We start from the raw sequence: 14746 nt of genomic DNA, 5'->3' as shown, positions 1-14746 counted from the left end.
CACAAAGAAGCCACTGACATGAGGACACGTAACAGCAAAGACTTAAGAAATGCAATGGAAGAGGCTTCAGTCCAGGTGAAAAATTACTCTTAATACCTATGCAAACCTAGATATAAACTAGGTTCTACTGAGAACTGGTTATGGAAGATGAGCAGCACTGAGAAATTAAACCCCACTCCAAAAAAACCCAAGCCACTCAGTTTTAAGACATTGAAGGGACGCTGTGTCTGTTTCTACTCACAAGATACCATCCATCAGCTGAGTTGCCAAAAAAGAAGTACCCTCTGCACGCTATCTCAGGCAGGCAGCAGAAGTTCCAAGAGCTTCAGCCCACTGCCCGGATTCAGTGTTCAAATCATGTTGACTTTTCCTTAGTAGTACTGTGGCTGGATTGTAGATCATTCAGTTACCACAGCTGCCTTAGGCAATATTAAGCAAACCTGAATCTAATTAGGGATGGCAATATTAGCCACAACTGTGGTTCCAGAAATCTGTGCTTTTGTGAAGGTAAATGCCATCTTTCTCCCATCATGATTCACCCCCCCTCCATAGAATCATGAAGAATTACAGGCTGCAAAAACAAAATACCATGAAATAACAGATGTGATAGTAGAAATTTCTAACACACACTTCAAGAGCATTTGTTAAAACAGCAGAAAATGTAGTTATGTCTTCAAAAATACACTGGTGAGGTGCCACAGATGGATGCCTCTCACATTATTGAAATTATTGAGTTAGTGCTTAACTGTGGCAAATGTCCATCTTTAGTGCAGCAAAGAAAATACAGTCTTTATACAATAACTTCCAAGGGATAATGGAGGTCTTAAAAACATCAAGCCACAGTTTGGACATACCCAGCCAAAGCTAAGGGCAGTAGTGATTGCTTATGTGCTCTGTTATGCATGCCTTATGTAATTGAGGTCTTACTCATCCATCTTCAACACCAGGGATGGGATGGGGTACAGAGAAGTCTATGTCATTGCTAATGAGAATTAAAAGCTTGGGTTTAGAGAGAAAGTGTTATGGGTTTTCTTTATCATCTATAGGCTGATGGATTTAAATACAAGCAGGGCTCACAAATCCAAGATGCAAATTTAATTAAATTTTTTTTTCTGATTGCAGAGAAAAAATTGGAGTAAATCTTAAACCAGTGCAGTATTCTAGTTCAGGCGAAAGCAAATTAGCTGATGCCATTTTCACACCACCCAGAGAAAACAGGATTCCAGCCCTCAGCCTTGCCAGCCTTCAGCTCAGTCTCAGTGCAAGGAAACACAGCTTTTGGGGCACCCATTAACTGCTGCAGTGCTGAAAGACACTTTTAGTCCCTTCTGCTGCCGTCCCTCACTATCAATGGCAAGAGCCATTCTCCAAACAGGAAAATAAGACCTATTTATATCAGCATAAATCTGTTCAGGGGCTTATCTGTTCAGATAATTTCTGCAAAACTAAATTTTTTCTTTAACATTTCTAATTCCAGGCCTGTGGCTTAAAAAAAAATAATAAAAAGCACAAAAATATTTAAAGCAATAAGACTTATGTAGAGACATTCCTTGGAGTCTGATAGCCTGTAAAAACAGCACTGCCGTGGTGGGAAGGATCCCATTCATCTAAACAATGTGTTGACAGGCATCCATAAAGGCCAATTTCAACATACACGTTCACTGCTGGCTACCTTAGCAGAAATGTCTTGCTCTGTACTCTGCATCACCACACTGGAGACAATGAAAATGGCAATGGATGTTAGAATGGGAGATTACCTAGGCAGTCTTCCTTCCTTCCTTCCTTCCTTCCTTCCTTCCTTCCTTCCTTCCTTCCTTCCTTCCTTCCTTCCTTCCTTCCTTCCTTCCTTCCTTCCTTCCTTCCTTCCTTCCTTCCTTCCTTCCTTCCTTCCTTCCTTCCTTCCTTCCTTCCTTCCTTCCTTCCTTCCTTCCTTCCTTCCTTCCTTCCTTCCTTCCTTCCTTCCTTCCTTCCTTCCTTCCTTCCTTCCTTCCTTCCTTCCCTCCTTCCCTCCTTCCCTCCTTCCCTCCTTCCCTCCTTCCCTCCTTCCCTCCTTCCCTCCCTCCTTCCCTCCTTCCCTCCTTCCCTCCCTCCTTCCTTCCCTCCTTCCCTCCTTCCCTCCTCAAGCATTCAGCTTTGCCCTCAGTCCAGGGTCTCTCTGTCCTCTCCAGCACAGCAGAAAGCTCAAGAGGAGCTTAGAGAAGAACAGAAACAGCAGCACTGACCAGGAGCCATCACAAACCCTCCCCTCCTTTCTCAGTTTTCAGGTACGAAAAGATTATCCATCCCTATGAAATCCTTATGAGAAAGAAGTTCTCTAAGCCTGCAACTCAGACAGTTGTAGGAATATCTGAGATCAAATCACAGTGGGAAAATGGAAGAATCTAGGGGGGGCTATGAAAGCAGCAATCCGCTCCCTCTGTGTGCACTGTAAGACTAGCACAGCTGCCTTCTCAGCATGGTTCAGAGATAGCTGGCACCTGCCCCACCTTTTCAGCTGCCTCTGGTGCCCAGTGCACAAGTGAAAAGGAAGGAAAGATTTTTTTAGCCACAGAACAGCTGAGGACAATCCACTGAGGAGTCCACGAGCTGCTCTATCAGATCCCAAACAGGTTGCAAAGAGCCCAGTGACAGAAAAGGTAGCTGAAACTTCCTTTTTGTTTCCTTCTTGCTCCAATGAATCAGCCAAAGGCCTTGCACAGGTAAAGATAAGGTCTGAATGCAAGCAGTGAAGTTTTTAAGTTGTATTGACTCAAAGAAGGAGTGGAAAGCCAAAATACTAATGGAAATTTAAATTACACCTGTGAAAAATAAAAAATTTATAGGGAAAGGCTATAAAAGAAGACCAAGAATAGTTAATTATCTGCCACAAAGACACACAGTCTGTCACACAGATGTTAAGAATCAGGCAGGTAGGAGGCCATCTGTATAACAGAGCTTTATAAAAAACAACACATTAGCGAAGAGATCACACACAGAGTTTCCTAGAAAGATAGCATACCATCTGAAACAGTATTTCCTCTTTCTCTTTTCATTCTGTACGGCCATATTGTTAACCTAATACATGTAAGGGGAAAGGGAACGTTCATGCCAGCACTGTGAAATGCAAAGGGAACCACAGCTTCTAGTTACTCCAGTGACTGGACTGGAAACAGGATACATAGGGGCAAGATTCCTTAAGGCAATGTCACTAAAATCTATGCAAACAGCTATCATATAGCTTAGACTCCGCCTTTGACTGCAAACTACCTTAATGCAACTCTATTAATCTCATTAAGAAGGCTATTAAAATACAAACACATTTAGGAAGATCCTCTATTATCACCAAATGATAGAAAGCTCTCTTACAATGAGTCCTGTAGAGAAGCACTTTTTTATTTCCTGCCTACCTTCACTACAGCAAGCAACAGGACCATTTTCTGCAGTCCAATGAATGGAGAAGAGAAAGTAAAAGAGAAAAATTAAGATAATTCCTGGTTAATGTCATGGTTCATTAGGAAATACCAAACAAAATCCAGGGATAAAAGCCATAATTTACAAAATGGAAAAGGGAAACGAAATCAATAGAGGAGGAAGTTTTATTTTAAGCTTCAAAGAGAGTATTATAAACAATGGAGAGCTTAGAAAAGTAAATGTACATATATGTTACTCAACAATGTCTTTTTAAAAGAAGATTATTTCCACTAAAAAAGACTGTGGAATTGCTTCGGGAAAGTAATATTTACAGAGGAATATACAGTAGGGATGCTGGAAGCAGAACTTTTATTTGGAAGGAATATTACACAAACTGAACACAGACCCTACAGTTTTCAAATCTTCATTACAATTGTGCGTCTTATATTTTGATGAAATGAAAATTTATTTCTTTTTTTTTTTTTTTCTCTAGAGGCAGTTCCCCATTGCAAGTTTAGAAAGCAACAACATGAGCAAAGCAAACCTATCCTGCTAAAGAACTCAATTAGGACACAAATTCTCATTGAATTTAGTTGGAGCAGGACTACCTTACATGGTTATTTTTTAATTTATGTTTTAATCAGGGAAGAAGTGGAAGATGAGAAAGGGAGTGAACAATTTGCTGCTACTGGCACATGGAAACCTCTCAGTGATGTGAGTTTGTGTTCTGGGTATGCAGGAAACACAACATACACAACAGTATCAGGTTTTCTGTCAGCTTCACCTAGTCAGCATGCATTTTTGTAGACATAGTTTTTTCATTCTGAAAGCCAAAGTAAGCCATGTTAGCAAAAACACTTTTTTTCTGCCTGTGCCCTGAGGGTCAATCCCAATAATTGGTGGTGTGGTTTGCCCTCAGTTTGATTCTCCTCTGTAACAGGGGTGCCAGACAGAGCCAAGTCCAATACTCATCTCCTAGAATACAAGGCTATCGTGCATCCCTACCAGAGTGCATCACATATGACACTGAACAGACCTGTGCTCTCCACTGCAAGCAGATCTGGCGGCCAACAGAACCCTCCGGTGCTTGCATGGAGAAGAATGCCTTTTTCACCAGGAAAATGCATAAGGACTCAGAATTTGGGATGTGGCCATCCCTCCCCGCTGCCTCACAGGACAATTTAGGATTGCAGCTGTGGGAACTCATATTTTTCTCCTGCATAGTAATCCCTGTTGCTTATTGCAGATGTGTAGTTGCACCTGTATGCTTTTCAAAGTCCACTACCACTTCAGAATGGGCTGAAGTGTGCAAGTTTTCTACACATGACATCATCCTTGACAGCAAGATCCATGCCAAGAGCACCTAACGTTTAGATACTTCCCTTACAACAAACTCGCAATCAGCTGTGGATTTACCAAAGCAAAAAAAAGTGGACAGAATTGTTTTCAATTCTTAAGCCCCTCTTTCAGCAGAAGTATTTCACAGAATTGCTCAAAAGAAAACATCTTTTACCATGCAGAAGAGACACATCAATCCTACTGGGAGAAGACAGTCCTTTGAAATGGACACAAAATCTGGTTACAAAAAAAACTCAAGCACTGAGCCTGGTCTTTGCTACTCCAACAGTTTCTGTTCAGATTTGTGCCTAACACAGTACAGCAAAGTAAGTTTTAAGCATCTAACAGGATAATATTATTAAGGAGAAAATAAACCAGAACAATCTTCACTTACCACATCCAATTTTCAAAAAACAAAGATACCCAGCACATGTATGAATGGCTTCTTAAAAGTAAGAGAGAGAGCAGAGTTGACCTTTATTTTCATTATTTAAAAAAAGTTTTTTCTTTAAAGTAAATATTCAGTCTTTATTTTACAGTAAGTGCTTTTTAAAATTTCATGTCTTCACAAAATTGCATTTAAAATTTGAAGTAAAATGTATTTCAAACAAAAATACTGTGCAACTTCAGCACTTCTTTCTTAAATATCGAAATAAATAAAATAGTTGTCTTTTTTCAGTTTGTTTGTCTTTCAGTCAGTTCTATTGTTGATCAATTCCAGTCTGACCTGGGTTTATACACAAACTTAAAAGAAAGTGAAATCAAGACTTCAAAAAACTTCTTTGTATTGCACCAGCTTAGGGCATCCCCAGAACTTCTCTCAACAGTCGGCAGCCAGCTTCCCACAGTCCAGGCTCCTGTGCCAGATGGAACTCGGGTATGGAGGAAACAGGGCAAGGAAAGAAGTATCAAAGCATCTGGGCTTCTCTCAGTCTTCTTCTGAAATGTCTTGCTTGAAGGCTGCTGGAATCCACGAGGGCAGGGCTGACTGCAGAGGGAAAGGCAATACAAAGTAAAACTAAACAAACGCAAGCAGACAGAAAAGTGTGTGTTCAGAAAAAAACAGTAACAGCACAAACCAAACTTCCAACATTGCTTGCACTGTAGTTCCTTGAAAATATAGCCCAACAGACTCAGTTTCAACTGATTGTGGAAGCCATAAATGAACAAAGCAAACAAATAGGATAAGAAAAATCATATCCAAAAGAAAGGCACTGAACACTGTAAATCTTTCTTATTGGGAACATTATTAAATAACTCTCATCATTCAGCTTAGATAGCTGTCTCTACTGAAGAGGTTAAGACTTTTGCTTATGAAATCCTGTTCTAATTACCTTGATCTATTGCTAATTATTTGTAGGGAGCCACAAACATATACAGCATGGCAGAAAAGACATTTTCAAAAGTCTAAACGATACACATGGGGTGTCAGCAATGCAATAACTTCTGGAAAGAATGAAAGATTGCATTTTTCATTGCATTTATTCCATTATTAAGTTACATACTGCTAAGATCCTGAGCAGGATTAGATAGCAAATAAAATAATCTTTATTTCCACAAAATGCATATGCCTCTTCCCATATCTTCCCACATTTCTCATATCAGTTCTAGGCTACATGAAGGTCCAAAATCTTATGAGCTGCCAGAGACCAAAAGAATAAGTCAAAGGTATGAGCTGGCAGCATCCACTTAACAGAGCTATCAGGCCTGGAAATCTCAAGAGCTGGGGTTTTTTCTAAATGTTATTACAGCTTGTCTTCTCTGAATTTGGCAACTTAGCATTCATAGACAGGGACACCAAAATAGTTCTGACTCAGTTTTAGTATTCTATGGTATTAATACAGGTTGGGTTTTTTTCAACACCGGTAGAAGAGAATAAGGATTGGTGGGGTTTATTGTAATGGCTTAGTCAGCAAAAACTCATCCCAGCTGAATTCCTGCACCGTGAGGTTTGTCAAAACAATGCCATGTGAGCATGAACTCATGCATGTGCCCTCATACGTTACTTATAGCTACAAATTTCATATAAATTAGAAAAAAAAAATAGAATATGAAATCGGTGCTTATTGGAAACATTTACATATGTTGCATCACAAAACACACTGGGCAGATTTTGCAGTTTTTATAAGATGACTCCCAGTGGGGTCAATACAATGTTTGCTTGAGTATTTGATTCAGAAAAACTGTTTGCCATGCAGAAGAGGCAAATTGCAGGAAGAGCCAAACTTTGAAAACTCCATAGTTTTATGGTATTTGAACTATTATTTCAGGGCCCATCTCAAAATATCATTGCAAGAGTTAACCAAAGAAAGGCAAAGCAGGCAGGAGAGAACACAGTGGTGCCCCAGCATTGTCCGGACTCTGACTCTGGGTGTAGTTTATGTTTGCTCCATGCATCAGCTGGCAGCAAACTGAGTCTCTGTCTTCAATCAAGAGCCTAAGCTGAGGTCTGTAAAATGGCAAACTGGAACTCAAAATGAATAACTAATGTAAAAGCTCAAAGGCAAAACAATGCGGGGAGGGGACTCTAATAACACATTTTGCTGAAACAAATGGCCATCTCAGAGCTTGTCTACACCATACCAGCAAGCATATTAACAGAGAGGTTTCATTCAATAAAAGCAATAGCTGAGAAAGCCCAGTGGTAATCCTTCTGAAGTCGGTGGTAAAGTTCTCTCTGGCCCTTGTTTCAGCAGCCTAGGCTCATCATTTATGACCTTACCACATACATACAGTGTTATTCCAGGCACCATTACATATTCAAGAAAAAAATATCCAGCCCACAAAACTGGGGAGTGTCTAGGTGAAGGGAAGAGATGCAAAGTGAAGCAAGTCGGATTTCAGTTCCATTCCACTTCCACCATGTGCCTGGTTCTCCTTCTACTTTTTAACTTCTATGCCAGAACCCTGTATTTGCTTAAAATTTTCTCAATGTATATTATCATGCTTGAAATTTATACTGTTTTCGTGACAGAGCTGAGGTCTGTCCCTACTAAAATTTCAACTAATTAAATGTCTCAAAAGGGAATAGGCTCAGTGCCCACTCCATGTAGCCTTTCTTCTCCCTTATCAGCTGCTTAAGCAGCATGCCACTTCCTTTATTCTCCTGCTCCCGTCTATGAATCAGAGTTAGCAGAGGAAGATTCCGGAAACTATATGTTTTCTATGATCCTTTAATATGGAGCAGTGGAAAGGTGCCTGAGGAGATAGCTTATATGATTAAACACAGAAAAGTCTGCATTAAGGGCCTGAAATGAAACATCCCTTTATTAACATTTCACATTGGGGTTGTCTCTATTTTGGTATGCGGTCTGTTGGGAGCATGTGTTTCAGGAGAATCTTTGGACAGCCTTGTGCCAACCTTTCTGTAATAAGGACATCTTTGGAGGAGAACTGCAATAGCCAGGATTGTGATTAGTTGAAGGGCTACACCTTTGAAGAATTTATGAAGAAGAGAAAGTTTCACTGAACTGCTGAAATCACTGGGGAATAAAGAGCATCACATTTCTTTCTGATTTCAAATATAAATTTTTAGTTACAATACAGAATCCACATTGTAAACTTCTTTTATGCCTCCCTAGTTTGGTTTGGGACCTTACATGCTCTTTAAGATACAATTGATATTGTGCAGTTCTCTCATTTCTGAACTGGTTATGCTAGTGTCAAAATCCCTTTTTTTTTTTCTTTCTTAATTGCACATAAGCAACCTTCTCTTCTATATTTTCTGCCTCGTTAACATCATCTTCCCCTCATGAGAGGGTCTTGTGTAGCAACCCCTTTGCTTTCATCTTCCTTCAACTTAGGAGCTACCAACCTTCTATCCCTGTTCCCAGCCTTCACTCCAGGACTACATATCCTGCGAATATTTCATTTCCATATCATCACTCCATGCAATATTCACCATTAACATTGCATTACAACCTAGCTTAAACAAGTACTCTTTTAGCTTCCAGCTCTACATCCTAATTTCCTTGCTGTGATCAATGCCTTCCTATGGTCAGTACCACACTTCTCAGCCTGCTGGACTAAACTCATGTTGCTTATCTCAATCTCATAAAGCATCTTGAGGAATCCAAGAACTACTCTCAGTCCATAAAAGTGAATTAATTTTACCTTACTTGATCTCTCAGGACTACATTGAATGGGTGAGCATCCATATACACATTAATGACATAAAAAACTGTGAGCATATTTTCTATGCTATCTGCAATAAATGCCAGCTGGCAATTTTTATGCACTTTGTGAGCTGTTGTGGCTTCTTTCTGAGGGTACTGTGCTACCCAGTTGTCACAAAGATGGGTGGTTTGGTTGCGAAAGGATTAAGACTGTATGCATTGTTATAGTAACTGCATTTGTGAAACTAAGTCAAGATTTAATGAATTATGGGCATCTGATTATTGTTTGTGTTCCAGAAGAGCCCAGAATGCGTTAGGCATGGTTCACAAAAGACAATGTTAAGGACTCCACTTTGAAAAACTCCATTTACAGTATGCCTGTTCTGCAGTTTATACAGTGATGGAAATTCTTCAGAAAGATGTACTTGGCTAGGTTTCAGCTACCTAATTCAGGTGCTGCAAGGAATGAGCTTTACTAGATAGAGTAGTAAAACATTATCTATCTTGCACTATTTCAGAAGAAAGAAAGGATTGGTTGTGGAAGAAATTAATGTTTTTATCAGTTAAAGTATACTTCTCATTGACGGCATGTCAAAATATAATTGATTTGACACTTGATGGATTATAATAAATCAGGAGAAACACAATAGCAACAGAAAAGAATTATCAAAATGGGGAAAGCTTAAAGAAGGCTTTCTCCTGGCAAGTGTGCATGGCTCTGGCATGCATTGTTCTTTGGTATACACATTCAGAGGTATTTGTAATGCTTTCTAACAGCATCCTGAAGGCAGATTATTAATGTAATCTAGACATCAGTTAGCTTATATTCTGGATCTGTGCCTGTATACTTAGAAGCAGAATTTGGCCACTGCTCATTCCATGTCTAAAGAGAACAATAAAAAAATCAAGAGGCTGAATTATTTCTCTTTTTTCTACAAGGCTGGAAGGTAGGGGAGGGAGTTGAAATTGCTCTCACAGACAGGCTACCCTAGCAAAGAAGCAGGAAAAATGGAGTCCTTTTGGCCTGGCTTCTTTCATTGTACATATCCAAATTCTTTATTGCAAGGTTAAGACTTTTACTCTGGTATCAATAACACACACCCAGTTTAAGGATTAGGCACTGTCCAGAGCAGTGTCTCTTCTGCCTTTGCTCTAAATCAGGTCATGATCTCACCCTGTTTGCATTATTTACATCAGTAAAAAGAGATCTTTAGAACTTAACCTTTCCCCTGCCCCTGGGAGATTTTTGCCTGCACTAGGACAGCAGAATATAGCTACACACTGACTCCTTTTGCATCACTTCTGACTGTACACAAGTCTGGATCCTGCTCTCACAAAACTTCCATTAGCTTTGCCAGGGGCATGAATGTGGCACGTAATTAAAATACAATATAATTCCTGGGACTTGCTGCTACAACAAAGCTCAGTCAGAGGTCTGCTGAAAAGCCAGAGCAAGAAATTTCACAACTGAGTGAAAGACATTTCAGCTCGGACATACCTTTCAAATCCTGCTGTATGTTTCCTCCTTTCTGGGAAAGTCGCTGGGAAGGGAGTCACTCTCTTCTCCATTGCCCTTGGAACTTTAATTAGTATTGCTTTGGTTTATTTCAAAAGAAGCTATTAAAAAGCAAATAAAGTGTCTTGTGAGACACTACAGAGAGAAAAAACAGGGTAACACGGGAAAAAATGCTGTGAATTGAAATTTAAAAATGGAAAGAAAAGTATAGGTGAGGTATTTTTCCATGTAATTTCTTCCAGGATTCTGCTCCTCCTTTTGTTTCGTCTGTGATGTCTATGACTTGCCATTCATATTCCATCCCTATGCTTGGAAATTGCTCTCCATCAAGTGAAAGGTGAAGGAAAAGAAAAAAAAAAGTAGAACACGTGGGGAAGACATGAAAGGGTGCAGGGAGGAGGAGAACTATTGAGTGTAAAGGTGTCCAAAGGAGATGGAAATGTGTTCCCCAAGGCCATGGTCTTCAATGGTGCTGCTTGTATTTTCAGGCTGTAGCATAGCAGATGTATGAGAAGAGCCAGACTTCACATGCTACAGCAAGTGCAAAATCTCAAAATGCAGAAGCCATCACATCAAGGGTTTCCTTGTCCCTTGATAGAGTCCGCCCACAGTGGTTCTCTAGAAACAGTTCTATTATCAAGTAGACATCCATTGCTTTTTTTGTTGTTTTTTTTCTATTTTTTTATTTAAAAAGTAGTTTTTCTAATAATACATAGAATATATAAATAATAATAATAATTAAAAAAAACTATTTGGGTTTGTTGTCTGTTCTCCAACCCATCTGTATTTTTGTGGTTTGCTGATATATATATTAAAAGACAAGAAAATCAACTCTGCTCACTATTAAAAAAAATATTAAATCCACTTTTTATGTTTCCAAAGAGAAAGAAGAGGAGGGGAGGTGGGATAAAACCAAATTAAAATTTAAAAAAAAAGAAAAAAACCCAGGAAAATCAGAAACCTTCTGTCTCTTCAAAGTAGTTGTCAAGAGCTTTAAATGTTTGTGCTTTCAGTGTACACCCCACAGGGAAAACATAACAAAAATAACAAAAAAAAAAAAGGCGGGGGGAGGAGGAAAAAAAAAAACCAACGAACCAAAAACCCAAGAGGACCTAAAATCAAAAAAAAAAAAAAAAGGTAATAATAATCTTAGTAGTGAAAAGGACAGCTCAGAGTTTCTGTGTCTTTTTAGTTATTTTAGCAGCCGCCCTTTTTGTCTGCAGAGGGAGACCTGCCACCACAGCCACCTCCTCGGCTCAAGAGAGGCTCTTCTGCATCGTCCTCGTCAAAGCCATGAAAGGTCGAGGTGTCGCTTTCTGACGTGGAACCGAACAAGTCCTCCGTAGTGCGTGCTGGCGCTGCTTCGTCCCTCCTGCCTTCTCTTCCCAAATGAGCTGACATGTATGATGAATATATCAGCACATGGGTTAAGCAACAGGCATCATCATCATCATCATCATCATCATCATCATCATCATTTTTTTTATCATTTTCATTATCATTAAACAAGTCAGACTATCAAGCTCATAGATGTGTGCTTGTATGTGCCCGCGCACCCCAACAACACGGCATAGGTAGAACTGCAGTAAGAAAAATAACAAAGGATCAGTTTCTCTTTCCAAGAAAAAATCTACAAACACCACAGGTGCCCATAGCTACAGCAGCGAAAGGGTTAATCATGTTTTCCTCTCTTCAAAAGACAGTAAAATATTTCCTCGTGATTACTTAGATCAATTTTCATATATTTTTAGACCATGTAAGTAATGATACACTGTTAGGCTAAGCACAACGGCATCAACAGTCACAAATTTTCTGCTATAGAAATGTAAGCCACTAGATACCTCATCCACCTCAGGACTACTTTTTATCCCCATTCTTCACCTGATCCTAAAGAACCTCCTCTGTAGACAAAATGAAATACATTTTGAAGACTAAGTGAAAGTAACCTAACCAATACTTCAATACAAATTTCATGCCATGTCCTTCAAAAATAAAAAAAAGTCCCAAAACTAATATATACAGTTCAACAACTAAAACAACTGAGATGAGGAGCAACCCATCTTGGGAAACACTGAGAAGTTCAAATTTGTGTGAGTTAATCCAGCTTTCAAGATAGAACAGGAAATTCTCCACACAGAGTATCAATAACGGCAACAACCATAAGAGGACTCCTAAAAAGAGAAGTCAAATACTGAAATCTGTGAAATTGAGGTTTGTTTTCTCTCAGTCAAATTTTTTATGTGATTAATAGTACGACCTTCAAATTCCCTCTTTAGGGAAGGTAGAGAAAAAGATATCTCTTGTGCCCCAGCAAAACTGAAGTGTGAGATTTTAGGGAACAGCTGTTTTTTTCATTCACAACCAGTAGCATGGCATTAAGCAACCAACTGTGGGGTCCCTGCTGCAGCTACAGGAATCAGCCACATAACAAGTACACTGCATTGCTTGAGACAGAAAGAAGTAAATCCTGTTCACAAAAAAGAAAATGGATATAACAAAATAATTGGCAGATAAACCATATTGTAGAAATGTGATTTTACTGACTTTGTGAACAGAAGAAGCAATATAATTTCCATGACCTCTCTTTCAGTGTAATGAAAATGTTCTCCATTTTTATAAAAGAGAAAGATGGCAGACACCAAAGAGGTTTCATTGTTTTAGTTTAGAGATTAATGTGTGGTTATACCTTAATCACTTTCATCACACATCAGTCACAGCCTTGCAGACCCTATGAATGACCCAAGCGGGTCAGAATTTGTAGAAGGATAGCATTTAATGGAACTGATTTTGCACAATTTAGGCTACAGGCTGATCTACTTGTTCTGTCACACTAAGGAATCAAGGGAATTAACGTATTTGTGTTGCATTCTGATACAAACACCATAGCAATGTTTTAAGTAGCAATAAAATATGGATCCATCTCACTGTGCCATATCAGGAAAATGCTGAAATTAGTTATATGGAAATATAACAGCCAAGGCGAAGGGAAATGATCTTCCAAGATGGCACCACAGACCCCATGGACTTCCCCCTTCAGTTATTAGAAGCAAACACGTGTACACTAAAAGGTCCATGTTTCTGACTGCACAGCATTCATAAGGATGCCCCTGGAGAAAACCAGAAGAGTTGCCATTGATCCTCTGGTGACCAGTATCATTTCAGAATATCTTCAGAGGTCACAACAACTGCAGAAGGCAATTTCAGTGAGAATCTAATTGTTCTCCCATTGAAGGTGGTAATAAGCTTACTATGAATTTCAGCAGAAGCATAAAAAGGCTATTTCCTTGGTATGAGAATATTCCACATCACATTTCAGCCATGAAGCAACAGACATCTTTCAGTGACTACAGTACAGAAGGAGCAGCATTCATACTGAATTTCAAGGCCTCTTTGGTTTTCAGATTTCTATATGACCATCTTATTACCACTAGTATCACCACTATACAAAAATATCACAAGTGGAAACTTGGACCAATGCTGGAATATGTAGTTGTTAAAGGTCTCCCAATTCCCTCTACCACCACCACTGCCTCCTACGTGAGCTATAAATAATTGTTCAGCTGGTATAAATTTTTTTTAAAAAAAAAGAGAAAGGAAAAAAAAAAAAAAAAGGAAGGAAGAAAACAACAGCCCAGAAATAAAGACAACTCAGAATGGGAAAGACACAATTGCCTACATTTAAAAAGAGAGAAGGGAAGAAAAGGGAGAAATAAAAACCTCTTTAAACAAAACTAATGATAGTCATCTTGTAAGAGGATAATTCTTGACAGCTAGCCCCATACCTACCCTGTAATTTTCTCCCTCTTTCTTTTTTGGATGAAGAAATGCATGAAATGTGTAATCAATGGGAATGCTTGTCATGCAACTTTCATAAATCTTGTAAGTAATTTATAGTTGTAATTGCAGCATTTGAAGACAGAGACCATTCTGTAAAATTGTCATAAGATTTTCTCCTTCCATGTGAAGAACAACTAGTACATGTACCAGTGTTCCCAAAAGCCAATAAATATATTAAAACCTCATTATTTCATAAGACCCCATTAGCTTAAATATGTGAATCCAACAATGGGGTTTATAAAATAAAATTTTTCAGTCGTCCTTTCCCACAAACACAGAGCAGAGGTAAGATTCCATCCTCTATCCCTTTCCAAATATGCTGCCTTTCTTCAAAATCTTCAGAAGGTGCAAAAACCAAATCACACAAATGCCTTTGTACAAGAAAGATGCGAGAAGGAGTCACCTACCAGAGCGCCCACAGTCTGAGCACGATACAAGTTCCTCAGGCCGGCCACTTTTTTTGTTCATATTGGAGCCTCCGAGGCAGAAGTCACAGTAGTTATTGGGAATGATGACCCCATCTGGTCCTTTCTGGGCTGTAGTTGGGTTA

At 39.1% G+C, this 14746-nt stretch overlaps 1 protein-coding gene across 9 annotated transcripts in view; it reads right to left on the bottom strand.

The window, feature by feature from the left end:
• DPF3 (double PHD fingers 3) overlaps positions 1-14746 on the bottom strand; it is a 186463-nt gene that overhangs the window by 45966 nt on the left and 125751 nt on the right. For 3 of the 9 annotated variants that reach the window (XR_009280056.1, XM_058860146.1, XM_058860237.1), the window contains one exon: positions 14604-14732. The exons of 1 other annotated variant lie outside the window; for it this stretch is intronic. Coding sequence is in view for 4 of the 8 variants with exons in the window: in XM_058860146.1 (XP_058716129.1) it covers positions 14604-14732 (129 nt within the window). In the remaining 4 variants the exon portion in view is untranslated. Of the gene's footprint in view, positions 1-3571; positions 5717-10341; positions 11754-11781; positions 11940-14603; positions 14733-14746 lie in introns of those variants that run through there. 5 more of the 9 variants (XR_009280071.1, XR_009280081.1, XR_009280075.1 and 2 more) reach the window with 4 other exon arrangements.

Source organism: Poecile atricapillus, chromosome 1, assembly GCF_030490865.1.
Source record: "Poecile atricapillus isolate bPoeAtr1 chromosome 1, bPoeAtr1.hap1, whole genome shotgun sequence".
Taxonomy (NCBI): Eukaryota; Metazoa; Chordata; class Aves; order Passeriformes; family Paridae; genus Poecile; species Poecile atricapillus.
Note: the sequence above shows the minus strand (reverse complement) of the source record. Positions and strands in the feature narration are given on the sequence as shown.